The sequence below is a fragment of the Sinocyclocheilus rhinocerous genome, unplaced genomic scaffold (genome assembly GCF_001515625.1).
Source record: "Sinocyclocheilus rhinocerous isolate Xijiao unplaced genomic scaffold, SAMN03320098_v1.1 scaffold1314, whole genome shotgun sequence".
NCBI classification, from domain to species: domain Eukaryota; kingdom Metazoa; phylum Chordata; class Actinopteri; order Cypriniformes; family Cyprinidae; genus Sinocyclocheilus; species Sinocyclocheilus rhinocerous.
Window position 1 is genome coordinate 905,039 of NW_015644118.1, and position 18,226 is coordinate 923,264.

General features: G+C 36.9%; 3 protein-coding genes across 4 annotated transcripts in view; all 3 read left to right on the forward strand.

The window, feature by feature from the left end:
- LOC107758010 (paired amphipathic helix protein Sin3b-like) overlaps window positions 1-3,645 on the forward strand; it is an 18,366-nt gene extending 14,721 nt beyond the window's left edge. For both annotated transcript variants that reach the window (XM_016575640.1, XM_016575641.1), the window contains 5 exons: window positions 874-1,047; window positions 1,211-1,303; window positions 1,488-1,579; window positions 2,025-2,223; window positions 2,628-3,645. In XM_016575640.1, the coding sequence (XP_016431126.1) occupies window positions 874-1,047; window positions 1,211-1,303; window positions 1,488-1,579; window positions 2,025-2,223; window positions 2,628-2,861 (792 nt within the window). In that variant the 3' untranslated portion in view covers window positions 2,862-3,645. The remainder of the gene's footprint in view (window positions 1-873; window positions 1,048-1,210; window positions 1,304-1,487; window positions 1,580-2,024; window positions 2,224-2,627) is intronic.
- Window positions 3,646-4,767: 1,122 nt separating this feature from the next.
- def6a (DEF6 guanine nucleotide exchange factor a) lies at window positions 4,768-14,944 on the forward strand. The gene is made up of 11 exons (XM_016575609.1): window positions 4,768-4,894; window positions 7,963-8,103; window positions 8,411-8,590; window positions 9,947-10,174; window positions 10,391-10,537; window positions 10,788-10,896; window positions 11,507-11,805; window positions 12,195-12,361; window positions 13,369-13,567; window positions 14,162-14,252; window positions 14,670-14,944. Exons 1-11 carry the CDS (start codon window positions 4,799-4,801, stop codon window positions 14,852-14,854), a joined length of 1,842 nt encoding a protein of 613 aa, XP_016431095.1. The 5' UTR covers window positions 4,768-4,798; the 3' UTR covers window positions 14,855-14,944.
- A 996-nt stretch (window positions 14,945-15,940) lies between these two features.
- Window positions 15,941-17,405, forward strand: LOC107757991 (NADH dehydrogenase [ubiquinone] 1 beta subcomplex subunit 11, mitochondrial-like). The gene is made up of 3 exons (XM_016575610.1): window positions 15,941-16,216; window positions 16,605-16,738; window positions 17,066-17,405. The coding sequence occupies exons 1-3, from the start codon at window positions 16,025-16,027 to the stop codon at window positions 17,190-17,192; spliced, it is 453 nt and encodes a 150-aa protein (XP_016431096.1). The 5' UTR covers window positions 15,941-16,024; the 3' UTR covers window positions 17,193-17,405.
- Window positions 17,406-18,226: the final 821 nt, after the last annotated feature.

The window sequence follows — 18,226 nt, forward strand, 5'->3', positions numbered from 1 at the left end:
CGGGCTGGACTCCGCTTCGTCCACGGTGAAAGCCGATCCGGCGATCCACAGTGCGAAGTTGGTGTATTTCCTCAGCTACCAGCATGGATCAGCTCCAGGCATGACGAAGCGGATATCGTCCTCTTTTGGAAGGCCAAGCAAAGTAGTTTCGCTTTCACAATGAAACACACAGCGCCTTCACAACATGGCAGCAGCAACAATACTACAGCGAGAATAAAAGTTACGCCTTCTTTCTTTGCGTGAACATTTGGGCGGCGTTATGCAAATCTTCCCACATCGTGACGTAGACATGTGGGGGTGTGTTAGAACGAGCCGTTTTAGGTAGGCGTGGTTGACAACTTTTATAAAGAATATCTCTTTGGATTTGAGACTTTAGTCTTTGCAACTTTACAGATCTTCTTTATGCACCAAGAGCTTGTAACACTTCAAAGAGAAAGGAAAAATTGAAATCGCATCATATGACCCCTTTGATTGAATAGTTACCAAATATTGAATAGCCATTTATATGTAAACAGGCATGCGTATTTATTTAATTAAATTGCAGTCATTGCGATTTGATAATGGCACTAAGACATAGTATGATTTTGGTTTTATTTCAATTCATTGTTCAGCCCTATTAGGGCATTATAAGCATGAAAGTTCCCAAATGACTAAATTTTGCAGTTTGTGTTTCTTAAATGGTCAGAGTGAGCTGACTGGGAAGGGAGCCTTTATGCTGTGAATGTTATAGTACATTCATATTTCAAAAGAGCAAGTAGAATCCTGTTTTTTGCTTCATTAACTTTAGTCTGAATCTCATTATTCCCACAAATGCAACAAAAAAGCCTGTTGTCTAGTTGTTAAAATGCTCTTCTCTCTGATTGACTCCAACAGCTTCAGCACTTGGTCAGTGATGAAGTGTGTCTGCAAGTCACTGAGCTGTACCTGGCCGAGAGGAAGAGGGGTGCCGCTGGTGGCAATCTCTCGTCCCAGTGTGTCCGTGCCGCTTGGGAGGCCAGCTACCAATGGAAGGCTGAGAGAGTCATGGCTGAGGAAAACTGCTTCAAGGTGCTTGACCTAATGCTGTCCCTATATATGACTGAAATTTATGTGGAAATCAAATTTCAGATGTGATATTCACCTCCTCAGTTGCATTAATCATATGAATTGTCATGCTTGTTTTATAATAACCTTGTTCAGTTTGTAATTTCTTGGCTATATCTCTTGTCAGGTCATGTTAATTCAAAACAAAGGTCAGGTGACCTTAATGATGGAGTTGCTGGACACGGAGGAGGCCCAAGGCGATGACCCACTGGATGTTCAGGTACCTCCGCACAAAGTTCTGTATTTTTACAACAGAAAATACTTCTGAAACACGAGTTGTTTTTTTCCTAGAAAACTTTAACCACTGACTTTAAGTGTCAAATGTAATAGGGTAATCTGGTTTGGTGAGGCAGGAGAGTAATCTTGTTTTCTAGTCCATTAATATTTGCTATGTCTTGTTTCAGAGCCTGTCGCATTATATGGAGCAGTATATAGGAACTGAGTCTGTGTGCTCTCAGACAGAAGGGTACTACTTTAAGCCTGTGTTTCTACCCAGGTAAAAAAACATCTTTACACAGGTTTAACCTGCTCGGTTTATAACTATTCTTTCTTTTTTGTAGCCATACAGTTAATTGTTCCTATATATATATATATATTTATTTTTTTTATTTTTTATTTTTTTATTATATTACTATTTTATTTCATGTAATTTCATTTTATGAGTTGGCCCACATCATGGTGTTGACATACCCAATAATCCTTGCTTTCTCTCAGCAACTCCCCCATTATTTTTAAACCCGCCCTATATTCTCAAACACTGTTTCTGGAATAAATGAATCACGTATAAATCAGACTGATTGTCTCAATATAAGGTCATAGGCCAACTTGTGACATTAAAAATGACTTTAAATTTAAAACAAATTTAATAACTGCTGAATTAAGTCTGGCCAGGTGAGACTAGATTGACGTTTGTTCTGCACCTCTGTGCGTCTCACCTTTAGGAATTTGAGGCATTTCCGTGGCTGGCAGCTCAAGCAGGTGGAAGCCATGCGCTGCCGGAGAGAGTGGCATCGGAAGATGGGTGTGGAGACAGCTGGGAACCTGGACTGCCGTTTCAAACTCAACACGCACAAGATGGTGTTTGTGATGAACTCCGAAGACTACATGTACCGCCGAGGGGCCCTGGTGAAGGCTCGGAGGGTATGTTGATAAAAGACATATGTTAATACAACAACATTTCTATAGTCAATATAAATTTTTTTATTCTAGTATTTCATCTGAAAACATAGCATTTTGTGAGTGCGAAGACAAACAGACTACTTTTATAACTGTTAAATTCAAATAATAAATTATGCTAACCATATACTCATGCATGGTTAAGATTGTGAAGTGAATAAACTTATTAACCTTTAAAAGAGAGGAGAAAATGCTTCCCATATCTTACCGTATTCCCATATACACTACCATTCAAAACTTTGTGGTCAGTAGGACATTTTCTAGAGCCATTACTTCAGTCTTCAGTGACTGAATACTTCAGAAATCATTCTAATATGCTGATTTGATGCTTAATAAATATTTCTTATTATCAATCTCTTCCCCTGTAGTCCCAGCACAGAGTAGCACAGGCCCAGCACGAGCACTTTGAGCAGTGGCACCGGGGCTGGTTGAGCGAGCATGTGTCCCCCGCCGCCGAGCGCAGCGTGCAGGACTGGCTCATGGGAGAAGAGGATGAGGACATGATCCCCTGCAAGACCACCTGCCTGTCCATGCAGATCAAAGGCTTACATGTCAACAGGTACCAGGTGCACTACAACAGCAAGGCCCCCGCCTCACCGTAACAACCTCAAGCCTTGGGATGGATTTCTGTGATCTCTCTCTCTCTGTTTTCTCTCTTTGTCTCTTTCTCGCTCACTTTTTCAAATGTCCAAGCTTAAACATGCTTGGCTGAAACACAGTGAACAGACAGGAGTGGTTTGAGGACAGACAGCTGCTCAAAAGAGGGAGTGCATCATTGAAAAGCATCACATCTCGACACTAGTGTCCATCATGATCAATGCAGTTACCAGACGTTTCAGAAATGTGAATGTCAAACTTTTTTTTTTTTTTTAAGAAAGTCCATTGTAGTTTTTAGCTCCTGAAACCAGAGTTTTGTTTTGTTTATACTGAAGTATTGAGAGACTAGGTTTAAAGTATGTCTACAACGTCTGTATGTCTTTTTGTACAGTAAATTCAATTCAAGAGCTCGAGCAATTGCATATATACAGCAGAAAGATTATTCTGTGTGCATTTTCTTGGCTATGAATGATGACTTGGAAAAATTATGTTTCTCTGGCGCACTGGCATCTTATCCGTAACGTCCTTGTTTTAGTACTCTGTGTTGTGTTCTTTGTTTTCATTGTCTCTTATAACTGAACAGAGGATCACCAGTGTTGTCCGTCAATCACTGCTCATGATTTTGTTAAACATCCAGATCATGTATCATATCGATCTCGCCAAATCCTTGCTTTTGTTTGGTGTAATTTTTACATATTAAAACAGAAAAATGACAAAATATCAGTGTTTTGAAAAAAAGAATGTATAACATTTATCCTGTATCAGTTATCATAAAATAAACAACCTAGTTGTGCAGTTCTTAAAGAAGGGGGTCATGATTCTTGCTGAATTCTCACCTTTTCATCAGAAGATTGTACATTTGGAAAAGCAACTTATCCAATCCTATGATTTATTTGATGTCACTATTTAATATTAATCTATCTGTGGATACCATGGTGGGAAAACCAGTTTTTTTTAATATACCTTTGGACAGGCAGATGATTTTCTGTGAAATGTCATTCAAAGAAAGTTGAACAAAGTATCTGGGTAATTTTTTTACCCCACATTGACATCTATTTTTTTTATGACATTTAAGCACATTTCCTTAAGAGTCTTTTTACATTTACTTTAAATACACTTTTTTTTTTTTTTTTTTTTGTGTAAAGTGTGTGGTGAGAACTCCTGCATATGAAACCTTCATAAATGTAATCCAGTACAACAAATACTAGCATGGGTTTTTTTTTTTTTTTTTGGTAAAGGTGTGGTAACGTGTTAAACTCTCATGAAAATGTCAAAATGCAATATATTTGAATGGTCCTCAATAAGCTTCATTTTATCTATGGTTTACAATGTCTGATTTTTTTTCTGTTGATTTTGGGCAGAAATATCTTCACTGGTTTCATGATATTCACCCAGAAAGTTTTTTATATATATGTTATATTATATAATTATATTATATTTTATTTACTTGCTTACACAGATGTTCAGACTGAGAGCTCAGAAGTTGCAAAATGGCTTTTGGGGCTTATGTTAATTATTTTTTTTCTTTTCTATTTTTTATAAGAGTTATTTACTTGTCTTCACAGGGCCAAATGGGTGCTTCCTCGTTCATAGCTTATAAATAGACCCAGACAAGGGCTGATTTGGCTCTTATGGACCACTTTTGTTTGTTCTAAAATCTCAAGTTTAACATGACTTGGCCCAAGCAAGAGTATGAGAAAACACTTCATTGATCTCAAAATGTACTTTTATATACCCGTTCTTTGTTTTGATGCCTTCTATTTTGAGTTCAAATCAAAATGTTTGATGAACTTTATTCCTTTTTGATTGAGTTGGCCCAGCAGGGGGTGTTATTTGCCTGTTGGAGGATGCACACATTTGCTGTGGGTGTGGGTGGCCTTGAACGACTGAGCAAGAGAAGGCAGTGAAAAAAGGAAAAACGGAGAGTAAAATTGCTGCAGTCATGGACTTGCGCTCAGAACTGCTCAAGTCCATTTGGTACGCTTTCACCGCTCTAGATGTGGAGAAGAGTGGAAAGGTGTCCAAGTCTCAACTCAAGGTGAGCTGCAAATCCATTAATGTACTGATAAAACTTTTGGATGTTGGAGGCTGAAAATTGGGGTACCGTATGGCTCTCAATTCTCAAGGTCTTAAAATGCTTTAACATATTCCTCAGTGTATATATATATCAGTGCATATATCAGTGCTCAACTCATTACATGAGTTATTTATTTTTTCCTTATGTTATGATTAAAAGATCCCATGCACTTGCTTTAACTGCTTGCGATGTGTTTCCTGTGTGAGCAAATTATGCCACATGGTCTATAGTGAACTTACTGAATATCTGGGTCACAGGTTTTCTTTTACCATTGCCCATTTATAAGACTGAAGAGATCTGTTCACTCATAGACTCACATTATTTTAATGGGAATTCTCATTTTCTTTCTTTTTTTCCCCTGCATATAAAAAGATTAAGTTATGTCTGAACTTATACGAGAGTTGCAGTCTCTTTTTTTTTTGGTGATTTGGTGTATCTTTCTCTCAATTGTGTAGAAGTAGAGCTTCTGTCCTTTGTCCCATTGATTACATCTATGACTAAGACTTGATCTAAAGAGAAGTGAGTGTTTACTTCCGTTGCCCATAATAAATATTGAGTTTTAATTTATGTCTTTTGTTTTGGGTTTAGTAGGAAGGTGGGTGCCATTTTGTTTTGCATTACTTATTTTCTCCTGTTTATGTTAGTTTAAGGACTTAGTTTAATTTGCTGTATTTTTTTTTTTTTTTTTTGTAGTTTTGCAGAATTGTTTATTCATAAAGCACATTATATTACAATAGACCGTGTTCTGTTTGTTCAGGTTCATTTGTATTCATATGTACAGATTGTTGCTTAAGTTCAGTCCCATGATAAGGTTTAGTTCAGTCCATATCTCAAGCTGTCCAGCTGTAACAGGGCATCTCTGTCTCTGGAGCATTTGGGGTCTGAAGCTGTAAATGGGCTCAAACTGTTCAACTTTGAATCTTCAGCTTTGAGAACGGTGGTCACCGGATGTGTGTAGTGAGATCACACTCTTTGTACTTTGTAACATCATGGTTCAATCTACTCATCTCTAGTCCACACTGTCAGCTCTGTCGTTTTCAAAGAAACATTTAGAGAAGTTCCTGAGCAAAGTTAGAGAAGTAATGCAATGTAGCCCTGCTGTTACTGTTGTGTGAGTCTATCTGCAAATTATTTGTTTCAAAATCTTGTCTGGTGTTATTGGCTCTAGTTGTTCTTATTAATGCTTTTAAATATTTTTAAGTAAATATGACTTTTGATCCCATTATTGTGGGTTAAATCAAACCTCTGTGTGAGCAGAGAATGCTGAAATTAATGTGTATAAATAGAAAAGACCTGTGGTCTGCCTCATTTCAAGGTTGTAATCAGGGATTAAACTAACTTTTTCACTCACCAGCCAATGTGGCTACTAAATTTTTAAGTTACCGGCCATTCATAACTTCTACTAGCCCCCCCCAAAAAAGACCGAAATAAACCAACCGTTTGAGGCTGTCTACACTGGGCGTGACAAAGTGACCGTTGCAAATCATATTGTGTCAGTACTAGGGTAGTGCCCTATTGACAAAAAATAATATCTCAATATTTTCTGGGATTGTATCGATAAAGATAATTAGACGATATTTTGCTGAGTGTGTTATTGTGATGATATCTTAAGGACTACCATGGACAGCTGACTCCTAAAGTTTTTGATATTCTTCATATTCTGTGTGGTCAGTTCACAGCAGTGATAGAAATTAATCTTTTCCAATAATTTAGATTGATTTTTACCTTTTACTAAAAGTGTGCATCATCTTTTGAGTCAAATTCTTACATTTAATCAGTCAATTATAATAATAATACATTTAGGCCGTTACTAAACGAATGAAATCAGTATCAATAAAATTCATCTTCGCAGAAGTTGCATATGAAGTGGCATTTATGTTAATGCAGCTTAGAGGGACATGGAATGCTTTAACCTGCAGTTACAAATGCATAAATAATGTTTTGATATTTAAAACATGAAATGTTGAATACTGATATCTGAAATTATTTTAAAAATGAAAAGTGATGCATGAAATATTTATGCTTTTGAAAATCTCATTTCAAGCATATTCTGAACAGCAAAATGGTGGAAAACTTAAAGGAATAGTCCACCCAAAAATGAAAATTTGCTGAAAATGTACTCAAACTCAGGCCATCCAAGATTAGTTTGTTTCTTCATCAGAACAGATTTGGAGAAATTTAGTATTACATCACTTGCTTACTAATGGATCTTCTGCAGTGAATGGGTGCCGTCAGAATGAGAGTCCAAATAGCTGGTAAAAATATCTTAATCCATAAGTAATCCACATGACTCCAGTCCATCAATTAATGTCTTTTGTAGTAAAAAAAACTGAGTGTTTGTAAGAAACCTATTCATTAGTAAGAAGTTTTTAACTTCAAAGCATTGCTCCCAGCTAAAATGCAACTAAAATAGTGCTTTATCCATAATATTGTTTACTCTAGTGAAAAAGTTATCACGTCTCAATCGAGATAAATTTGCACAGACCAAGCTCTGTTTACAAGCAAAGACAGACCAAAACAGTTCTAAACAAATATGTCAGTGGATTTTGATGTCAGGACTTTTTCACTGGAGGAAGCATTATTATGGATAATGGACTCGTATTTTGGCCAGAAGCGACAGTTTAAAGTTAAACGCCTTAATGATAGGTTTGTTTCTTACAAACATGCAACTTTTCACTTCTCAAGACACGAATTGATGGACTGGAGTTGTGTGAATTACTTGTGGATTATTGTGGTTTTTATGAGCTGTTTGGACTCTCATTCTGACGGCACCCATTCACTGCAGAGGATCCATTGGTGAGCAAATGATATAATGCTAAATTTCTCCAAATATGTTCAGATGAAGAAAGAAACTCCTCTATATCTTGGATGGCCTGAGGGTGAGTAAATTTTCTGCAAATTTTCATTTTTGGGTGAACTATTCCTTAATGGAATACTAACGGAATCAATAAATTCCCATGTAACAGTTTGTGTGTATATATGAGCATTGGCATATGATGTCGTTTAAGATCTGTGCTATTGCTCTGCAGGTCTTGTCTCATAATCTTTACACAGTTCTGTGTATCCCACACGACCCAGCGGCTCTCGAGGAACACTTCAGAGATGATGACGACGGTCCAGTTTCCAGCCAGGGATACATGCCCTACCTCAACAAATACATCCTGGACAAGGTACACAGCCTCGCTACATTCTCTTACACCTTAGTATGCGTTTAGTCTTGAGACAAAGGCTTTATATATCATCCTGTGTAAGACAATGTGTTTTTTGTGCATGTATATCTCATCCTGACATAACTGAGTGTATATCATTTTAAACCTATTTTTCACAAGTACTATTCGTTTCCTTCTGTTTTAATAAGGAAAAAAAGCATTGTTCTTATCAACATTAACATTTTGTTCTAACACTTATCATTAACATTCTTGCATTTCTTGATCATGTAGTTAGTTTCTGACTGAGTGTTTGTCTCCTCTCTGTAAGGTGGTGGAAGGTACGTTTGTCAAAGAAAATGTGGATGAGCTCTGCTGGACTCTTACTGCCAAGAAGAACTATCGACCAGAGGGAAAGAGTGTTTTACCTGGAAAAGACGCCTTCCGGCTCTGGTGCCTGTTCATATTTCTCTCAGAGGACAGATATCCTCTGGTCATGATCCCTGATGAGGTGAGATTCATGCATTATTTGTTATTTAGATCCACTTTTAGAAGCCTTAATCCCATCAGTACACAGTTTTGCTATGAGTACTAGAACTTTCCTAATCTGGAAGGTTTTAAATAGTATAATTATATACTTAAGCCACACTTATATAAATACATTTTATTTAATCAAATTTCAAACCAAGTCCTATTTGTCTTAAAGATTAGCTAGGTTTCAAATTATAAACAATAGATATATTGTTAAAAGTAAAGACAAAAATATTTAGACACTTTCTGGCTGTCATTTGGCAGATGTTATTGGTTCTTGTTAATAATGTGATCAACTTCACATGTGATTATTCTGAGGAGAACTGGCTTCATACATCTACTTAAAAGAGACCAGTTGGTTAAAAGTTAGTTTCAAATTTTGTTTAATGCATTGACATTCACGCATTTTGAGTGCGACTCATAAATACGCTTAAAAATACTTTAAGGGCCTTTATATTACTCCTATTAAAACTAGAATATGCTTTGTACCTTTTTTTCTGTCTCCTGACTCTATCACAATGCTGAGAATGTGAGTGTAAATCACATCGGACACCCGTAAACCTGCTGCTTACCACAGGACCACCATTGGCTATATGCTCTTTGCTTTTTTCTGTTTTCCCTCTTCAACCGAAACTGTTTATCATCAAAAGCCCTGCAGGTTTTTCAGTTTCTGACATAATCATAGGGCCAAATCTGCTAGTGGCCTATGTCATTTTCATCAGTACCCTGTTTGCTTTTAATTGTGAATGACACAACGCTTGCATACGTGCATACATCCTTCATACTAGCAGTTGTTTGCTATCTTTAAATAGCTTTGGTCAGGAAACAAGGGTGATGTAGCTGTCACTGGGAAGATGTCAGAGCTGATCTGACCTATAAAATAGTACAGTCAAGCCTTTACAAACTGTTTACAGTATTGTAAATCTTTTGCATATCATTTTTGGCAACTGTATTTACATGGTTAAAATAATGTTGTCTTTTTTCTCTCTTTTATGTGTCTTTGCTGAATGTGTCTGTTTTTTCATTGCCCCTGTGCTGTTTCTTGTCTTGCAGCTTGGTTGATTTCCTGTGCCCCGTTTTGCAACTGTTGGTAAAATGTAACTTGTGACAGTTTCACAGAAGAGAAGAAAGAAAGAATGGGTTAAAAACATAAATCTTGGTGCTATGAAATCTTCATAGCTATAAAGCAATTATATTTGTTGCAGTGTTAAAATAAGCAAGCGCTGCTTGAACACGATATTTTGAAGTTGGTTGGTAAATGCACAGCAGCAGCATCAAATGGCTGCTCTTATCTTCACACAATCTCACATGAGAATATTATTGCTTTTTTCCACAGGTTGAATATTTACTGAAGAAGCTCTGCATGGCCATGAGTGTTGAGCTGAACTGTGTGGAACTGGAAGACTTCATTTCCCAAGATTCTGTTCAGCAGAACGGCTTCACTGTGTGGGCCTTTCTGGAGATGATGAATTCTGGGAAACTAACAAGGGGCATTGCCAAAGAAACCATCAGTATGGCAATAGAGGAGGTGTACCGGGAAATAGTGGGTGATGTGTTGAAAGAGGTATTGGCTTTATATTGGCTTTAATAATCATATCTGTTATTGTGTAGTGTCATTCTCAGGAAACTGGGCCGTTTGTCCTTTAAATAATATGATTCATTGTGTATATATTGAGATACCAGCAACTTTCAGTAAATACTCTGTGCAGTTATGTTTCTGAGGGTATATTTGATTTATTTATAAAAAATAAATAAATAAATCCTTGCTTCTTGACACCAGGGATATCTGTGGAAGAAAGGACAGTTGAGGAGAAACTGGACTGAGCGGTGGTTCACCCTGAGACCCAGCACTTTAATTTACTTCACTAGCGAGGACCGCAAAGACCGCAAAGGCAACATCCAGCTAGATGGAAACTGCTGTGTAGAGGTAGGGTACAAGTGTCTGTGGTTTGCATGTTGTTATTAGAAGTAAAGCTGGTATAATTCTATAGTGGCTTAGTATCAGTGCCACCTCATGAATACATATGAGACACAGGAACTTGTCAGCATTATTATTTGGTTATTGACATGGCCAGTAGGTTATGTTTCCCCATGCTGTCCATTAACACACAGTACAAACATCTACTTCTGTGATGAACAGAGCCATGTGTGAAATGTTTCTCTGCTCTATACATAAGGTACTTCCTGACAGAGATGGGAAGAGGTGTATGTTCTGTCTGAAAACGCTCCCCAAGACCTATGAACTCAGCGCGTCTGACACCAAACAGAGGCAGGAGTGGACTACAGGTCTGCATGCAATAGATTTGGCTTTTTGATAATTCCTCAGGTATTCTGTTTTTCACCTCAAATGTGGCTGTGTAAATTGTAAGGAGAGTTTGAAGATGTTTATTTCCCTGTCTAGTTTCCCTTTCTTCAAGAGACACCTTGTTCATCAGGCCACTTTTCTTTACATTTTACAGTTGGCCATTGTTGTTATGTAACCTTTAAATGTATTTTTTTTTTAAATAATGCGTCACTGTCACTGTGGTTTGGAAGCGCCTTTGTTAGTGGAAACCTGTGACATTTCGAAGGTTGACTTTTTACTCACTGGGTGTTTTGTGAGACTTTCTAAAATGAAACTGCACAGGGGAACTTTTGAACTTACCTAGGTGACTTACGCCTGGTGGATGATAAAACAGGTGAAAAAATCCCATACACTTAAGATTAAATTATCAGAGAGACCTGAAGGTGGGCTTTTTTTTGACTTGGGCCAGTAAGCAATCACCTAGAAACCACAACACTAAAGCAGCTGCATAGCAAAATGCTAAAACATCTTAGAACACTTTGACACCAATCAATTTTATTTTCCAAAAGTGCACAATGTTGCCTTTATAGTATTCTTTTTTTTTTCCACCAGCTATCCAAACAGCCATCCGACTGCATGTGGAGGGTAAAACTTCTCTTCATAAGGACCTAAAGCTGAAACGGCGTGAGCAGCGGGAACAGAGAGAGAAGAGGAGGGAGGCGAAGGAGCAGGAGCTTCAGCGCTTACGGGCCCTGCAGGAGGAGCGCGAGCGGAAGATGGCAGAACTGGAGCTGCTGAAGGAGGCGCAGAGGCAGGCGCAGACACTGCTGGAGCAGGACGAACTCCGCAGACGACAGCAACACGAACAACTCCAGCAGGCCCTGGAGATCCAGCTCAAAGAGGCGGAAGAGGTGATCTATCTATCTATCTATCTATGGTTTATCTATCTATCTATCTATCTATGGTTTATCTCTTTTTAAAAATGTAAACTTTTTCAAAACTTTCAAACAAGGCTTTGTCATGTCATCATTCAAAATTTGTTATGACAAACTTTTCTAAAAAAAAAAATTACAATTTACAATTAAAAATACATTTCTTTGAATTTTAGTTAATCTTATTTCTGCTTTCTTACATTTAATTTACAAAATGCAATTTTGCATCCTGTTTGCTACCTCAGTTTGAATTCAGTTCAAATTCAGAAACTAAATTGGAATTTAAAATGATTCTGAACTCACTTCTAATAGATGGATAAAGATAAGTCAATGAGAGGTATATCTGACCACTGTTTGGATGTGTGCAGGCGCGGGCGAGCATGCAGGCTGAGATGGCACTGAAAGAGGCCGAGGCTGAGAGACAGAGAACACGAATCAAAGAACTGGAGGCCATGCAGCAGCGGCTAGAGGAGGCGTTACAACAGGAAATCAAAGCCAGGCAGGACGAAGAGGCCTTCCGCTATGCACAGGCTGGGTGAGCAGCAGCACACAAACACTGTTGAGCAACACACCCATGCTCAGTTTTACACACAAACACATCTGCAGACTGTTTGGTTCCCTCTTTGCGTTTTCTATTAAATGTGCTGGGTTGTCAAGTCACCTTTATTTGTATAGTGCTTTATACAATACTGGTTATGTCAAAGCAGCTTTACAGTGTTAAACAGCAAAATAGTTTGTCAATGATGCAAGAAAACAATAACAGCGTCATTTTTCAGCTAAAGTCAGTTCATTGATGATTCAGTGATGTCATCATCCAGTTCAGTTATCTTCCAATAGTGTCTGTGTAATCAGTCAAGCGTTGTGTCACACAAAACAAGGTGCTAATACTCATTAGTACTATTCATGGAGGAAATATAATGTTTTAAAAGCTCTCCCCTGTAAAATTGCATGAGGCTATGCAGGAATTCATCAAGAGGAAGTTACCAGAGGAAGTAATGGACAGAAGAGGCTCTTTGAACATAAATATGTTTGTCCAGAGAAATGAATATATACAAAATAATAAGTATATACAAATAAATCCTGTTTATAGTTCAGTAAATACAATATGACTCTACTTCTGTTACAAATCTATTCACTATACAATACATGCATGCAAAATGCCATTGTAAACAATAAAACAGTTTAAATATTAATATACAGTTGAGTGCACATTGAATCTGAGACCACACTGAATGTAAAGTGTTAGGAATTTTAGATTTTAGACAAAGAAATGATTTGACGCATGTAAAATTAATGATACATTTTTAAGATTCTGGGTTCTAGGTCATTCTAGGTCAGCAAATTTGTGGCACATCAGATGTTCTTCCATCCAGTGAAGCACAAAATGCTCTCTGGATCATTCTTAAAGATTGCTGGATTGCTGTTAATTTTCAAATAAACATTTTACTCAAATTATTATGCTAATAAAACAAGCATTATTTGAACGCACAGTGCTATTTTAACCTGCGTTGTGCTTGATCGCTCACTGCCTCATTGTTACAGGCTACTGGCTGAGGAAGAGGAGAAGATGAAGGCCCTTATGTCTCTCCGTGAGGAGCAGGAGGAATATATCCAGCGTGCCCAGCGGGAGAAACAAGAGCTCAAACAGGAAATGGAAAGCAAGTCTCGATCTCTGGATGAGGCGCAGAGGCAGCTGGAGGAGGTCAGGGCCAATCGGCACCGAGTGGACCAGGATGTGGTGGTGAGCTTTTCTACGGTGTTTTGATCTAACAAAGGGCAGAGGGATTAGCTCAGATTAATATATTAGTTTGTATGGTTTTGGTCAGGATTTTGTTGTCATTTATAATGCAAGACCTACATGACCCATTAAAAAAAAAATGTTTTTTTTTTTTTTTTTTGAAGAAATTAATACTTGTATTCAGCAAGGATGAATAAAATTGATCAAATGTGACAGTAAAGACATTTTTTAATCTATTATAAATAAATACTTCATATTCATCAAAGAATCCTGAACAAAATCACTATTTCTACAAAATATAAAGCAGCACAATTGTTTTTAACACTTCTAATAAGAAATGTTTCTTGGGCACCAAATATTAGAATTTTAAAATTCAGCTTTGCCATAAATAATAAGAATAAATTCATGAGTAAATTGTAATATTTCACACTATTAATTTTTTTTTTTTTACCGTATTTTAGTGAGCATAAGAGATTTGTTAGAAAAAAAACATTAAACAACAGTCAAATCAACTAAACTAGTTTACAGGATTGATTGATTGATTGATTGTTTGATTGATTGAGAACTGATTAAATCTGTATTGTTGTATTCTGACAGGCTGCTCAAAGGAAACTGCGTCAGGCCAGCACCAATGTTAAACACTGGAACGTTCAGATGAACAGATTAATGCATCCTATTGGACCAGGAGGTTTGCATATTAACTCATTTACTATGTTTCAAAACACAATCCAGTTCACACTGTTTATCTTTAACATGACTATGACATCAGCTTTTCAGCTCATCAGCTTTTATGCTTCATGGTTTGAATTTGGCTGATAAAGAGAAGATTAATCTAAAATGTTATATATAGAACCAAGATCTTTGTTTTAACTTGGCATTTCAGCATATGTTGAGTAGGAGGGTAATGCAAAGGCTGTGAGTGGCATGCAATCTAGGTCTGCACCACTCGTTTTCACTGCGGTTTCAGAGAAAAGAATGCAGATAACCTCATTCCCTTAAGACAGCTGCTTTAAGATAATTCACCCTTGCTTTGTTGATTTCACAATCAAAAAACTCCCTCTAAGTTCCCTGTATTTTCTCGCTTTGCGTTTATGTCATTATCTAGAAAAACGGTCCTCAGGGGGCGGATCTTTTTCCAGCTTTCGCATCCCTTCGCAGAAGGATCCAGGACTACGCTTGAAGCAGAAATCAGATGAGCAGGATGAGGAAAGCAAAGAAAACATGGAAAGCAGAGGAGGGTGTGTATCTGACAAGCGTTTGTCTACAAATGGAAACATGGAAATACCTTAACGACCTCAGAAGAAAAAGAAATTCTCTCTTTCTCAATGTTAAGACTGATTTGAATGAAGGAAAGTTGTTTTTTCAAGGTGCAAAGACCTCATGCCGTTAAAAAATGATAATTTTTAATGTTATCATTGTTTGTTAATAGCTTGTTAAACAGTAATGTTTTTGTACACTTCATCACATTGTTTGAAAAGTATTGTACTGTAGTTGTTAAATATCTGATTGACCCCTAAGTTACTCAAAACCTTGTGTAGACTAAAATGTACACTGAATAAATATTAAGCAATTTTTCAAGATGTTTTATTGTGGTGAATTAAAAAAAAAAGTTCTGATTGTCTAATCTTAAGCACCAGAATGAGTTCATGCATATTTTAAAATGTGAGAAAAATGTTCATGCATGCAAACTGGATTTCTCGTGAGGGAGGAACATGTTTAAGAGCTGAAGCGTCTGTGGTTTTGAAAACTTCCTGCTTCTGCAGTCAGATAACAAACCCAAGAAGACAACTGAATGGCACACAAATGTACCTCACAGATAAATTGACCAAACCAATGCTAACGAAATCATAGTGTATTAGCTATTCACCAAGTACACATTCCACCAATACACAACCTGTTTAGAGTGTTATGCACCTATTGGGGTGCTTAAACACACAGGAAATTTGACAGAAACTTTTGGTACTCGCAGAATATCAATCTACAAAACGCAAAACAGAATTACATAAGAATAGCTTATAATGAATAATATGAAAAGTATGTGTACAGTGTTGTTATACAGATAAGGCATAAATGTCAAATGAGATTTTAAAAAAAATAGTGAATTGAATACTGCACACATGGGTTGTAATGGTATAAATAATTATAAGTATGGCACAGAAATTCTATTTAAATATGTGGAATATAGCAACAATAGTTCGCTGCCAAACAAAGCACTGTTATTTTTCAAACTGATTCTACAGGTCCAGTTTAGATTTTGTAAACACAAGAAATCGAAACAGAGGCACCTGCTGTTTAGCAATGGTTCCTACAGCTAACCGTTTCTGCGTTATAATACATCCGGGACACTGGGTGGCGATACGGTTCACAGAAAACCTACAGAACCTCATTTTAACCCGGAAAAAAATAACCTGGAACAGTGGCTGTCTCGAAACAGCTCCTGGTACGGAGAAATCGGGGAAAATGGCTTCACGCCTGAGCCGAATCTGGCCCGCCTTGTCCCGGGTTCGTTTGAGCGCGGCGCTCGGGAGCCGCTGTGTGTCACAGACGCCGAAATCCAGCGCGTCTGGCGCGGCGGTGGCGTCTGATCTGCAGCCCGTGTCTCCCGCTGCACAGGACAGCCATGGCCACGCAGAGGTCAGCCCGTTTGAGAAGGTAAGAGGACCATAAAAACATGTGTATGATGCATATACAGTAATTAACAGTGGGTAATTGGCAAACGTGGACTGAATACTGTTAGGCTGCCTAAAATCTTAGTCTAAACTGTATCAAGTCTGACGTGCTCTGACAAGTATGTTTACATTGCACTGTATGATCCTAATCCTATATTGTATTTTTTCCCCTTGTTATATGCATTGAATTGCATAATGCAAAAGCTGTGCCTGCTAAGTTTCTACTTATTCTGTTCTATTCTATTGTATTCTGTTCTATTATTTTAAGTTGTTATAGTGTTGCTGCTGCTGTGATCGCGCTGTAATATTTCTGTTAACTTGTTTTTACATGCAGGTTTATAAATGGCAAATGTTCATCTTTGTCTTTTCAGAATCCAGATTTCCATGGCTTCCATCATCACGACTCTTTTGTGGATGAATGGAACATGAAGTTAGCATTTTTCTTTGGCATTTCTGTGGCCATTGTTATTGGAGGGACTTTCATCCACTATTTACCAGATCATGGGTAAGTGCATGAACGAAATGACTGTAAATTTTGCACAGAGTGCAGTGATTGACCAATCAGAGTTTAATACCCTTAATACATATGTTTTTATATATCATGAGTGAACCATGAAATTTATAACTCAGTTGTGAAGGCTAGTGGAGGCTTATATATCATTGTAATTTCAAGCTATTTCTATCTTGACCTACATTAATTGGCTAATTAATGGTTTGCTTAGATGCACTGGTGTGTGCATTTTCCGTTGTTTTATTTAATCTAAAGGAATAATGGTTTGCCTTTTTTTTTAATCATAATGTCTATTGTCTCTGTCTTGTTTTTCTCCTCCAGTATGAGGCAGTGGGCTCGTCGGGAAGCTGAAAGGTTGATCAAACAGAGGGAATCTGAGGGTCTTCCCCTCATGACTGAAAATTTTTACCATCCCAGCACAATTGTTCTCCCCTGCTCTGGAGAGTAGACAATATTTTGTCAATAATTATCCTGTTCATTTTTGTTTTATTGTACATTTGTCTCCCTTTAACTATATTATAATAAAAAAATATGTTATAATATAGTGGTTTGTTGTATTTTCAACTAATACTTGAAAAAGCGTGAACCTGTAGAATTCGAAAAAAAACTTTTTGTTTGCAAACATATGGGTGTAACAATAAAGCTGAGTGTTTATGCTCGTCGTTTTATGTAATCTTTCTTATTTTAATGATTGTGCTATTAACAGCATGTAAGGCTAAGTATTACAGACAGGGCCAAAGTATTTATATGCTGTATAACAACTGAAAGTTGTTGGTTTGTGGTGCAATATAATGGTGGGCATAGAAACTAAAATATTTTTAAAAATGTTACATATCTTACCTCGACTATAATGTCAAGAAAATAATGTTTTAAACAGGATTGTGACAATGCAAAATCTAAAGAGAATGGGTTTTTCAAAATGTCATCAACACTTTAGATCTGCATTTTGTTATGTAAAACCTCAAAACAAAGAAACTGCATGTGGACTAGTCCAGAAGATAAATGATCACAAATAGTCTCTTTTTTTTTACTAATATATTTATCAGTGTCTTTAGACTATTTTCACAAGAAACTAATATGGTGAATGATGTCTTAATAAAACAGAAACAGAACAACATTTAATGCATTGTGTTTTTATGAAGTAGCCACATATCAGTCATTCAATATTTTTATTGAAGAAACAGAAATACTGTGCACCGTCAGTGGAACATTAAAGAGCACCTACATAAAATTTCAGATATAAAAAGGGGGAAAATAACATGCACAACCAAAAAACCCACACTCATCCAAAAGTAAAATGTATTAATTAATTACAAATAAGTACAATTATAATATATATATATATATATATGTATCAAATAAAATTGGGAAACATTGGCAGATAGAGGAAGTAAATTTAACCCCGTCAATAGTTTCTCCAAAACATTTCTTACACTGTTTTAGGACTCTGACATATATTATATTATTAGATAAATAAAGAGA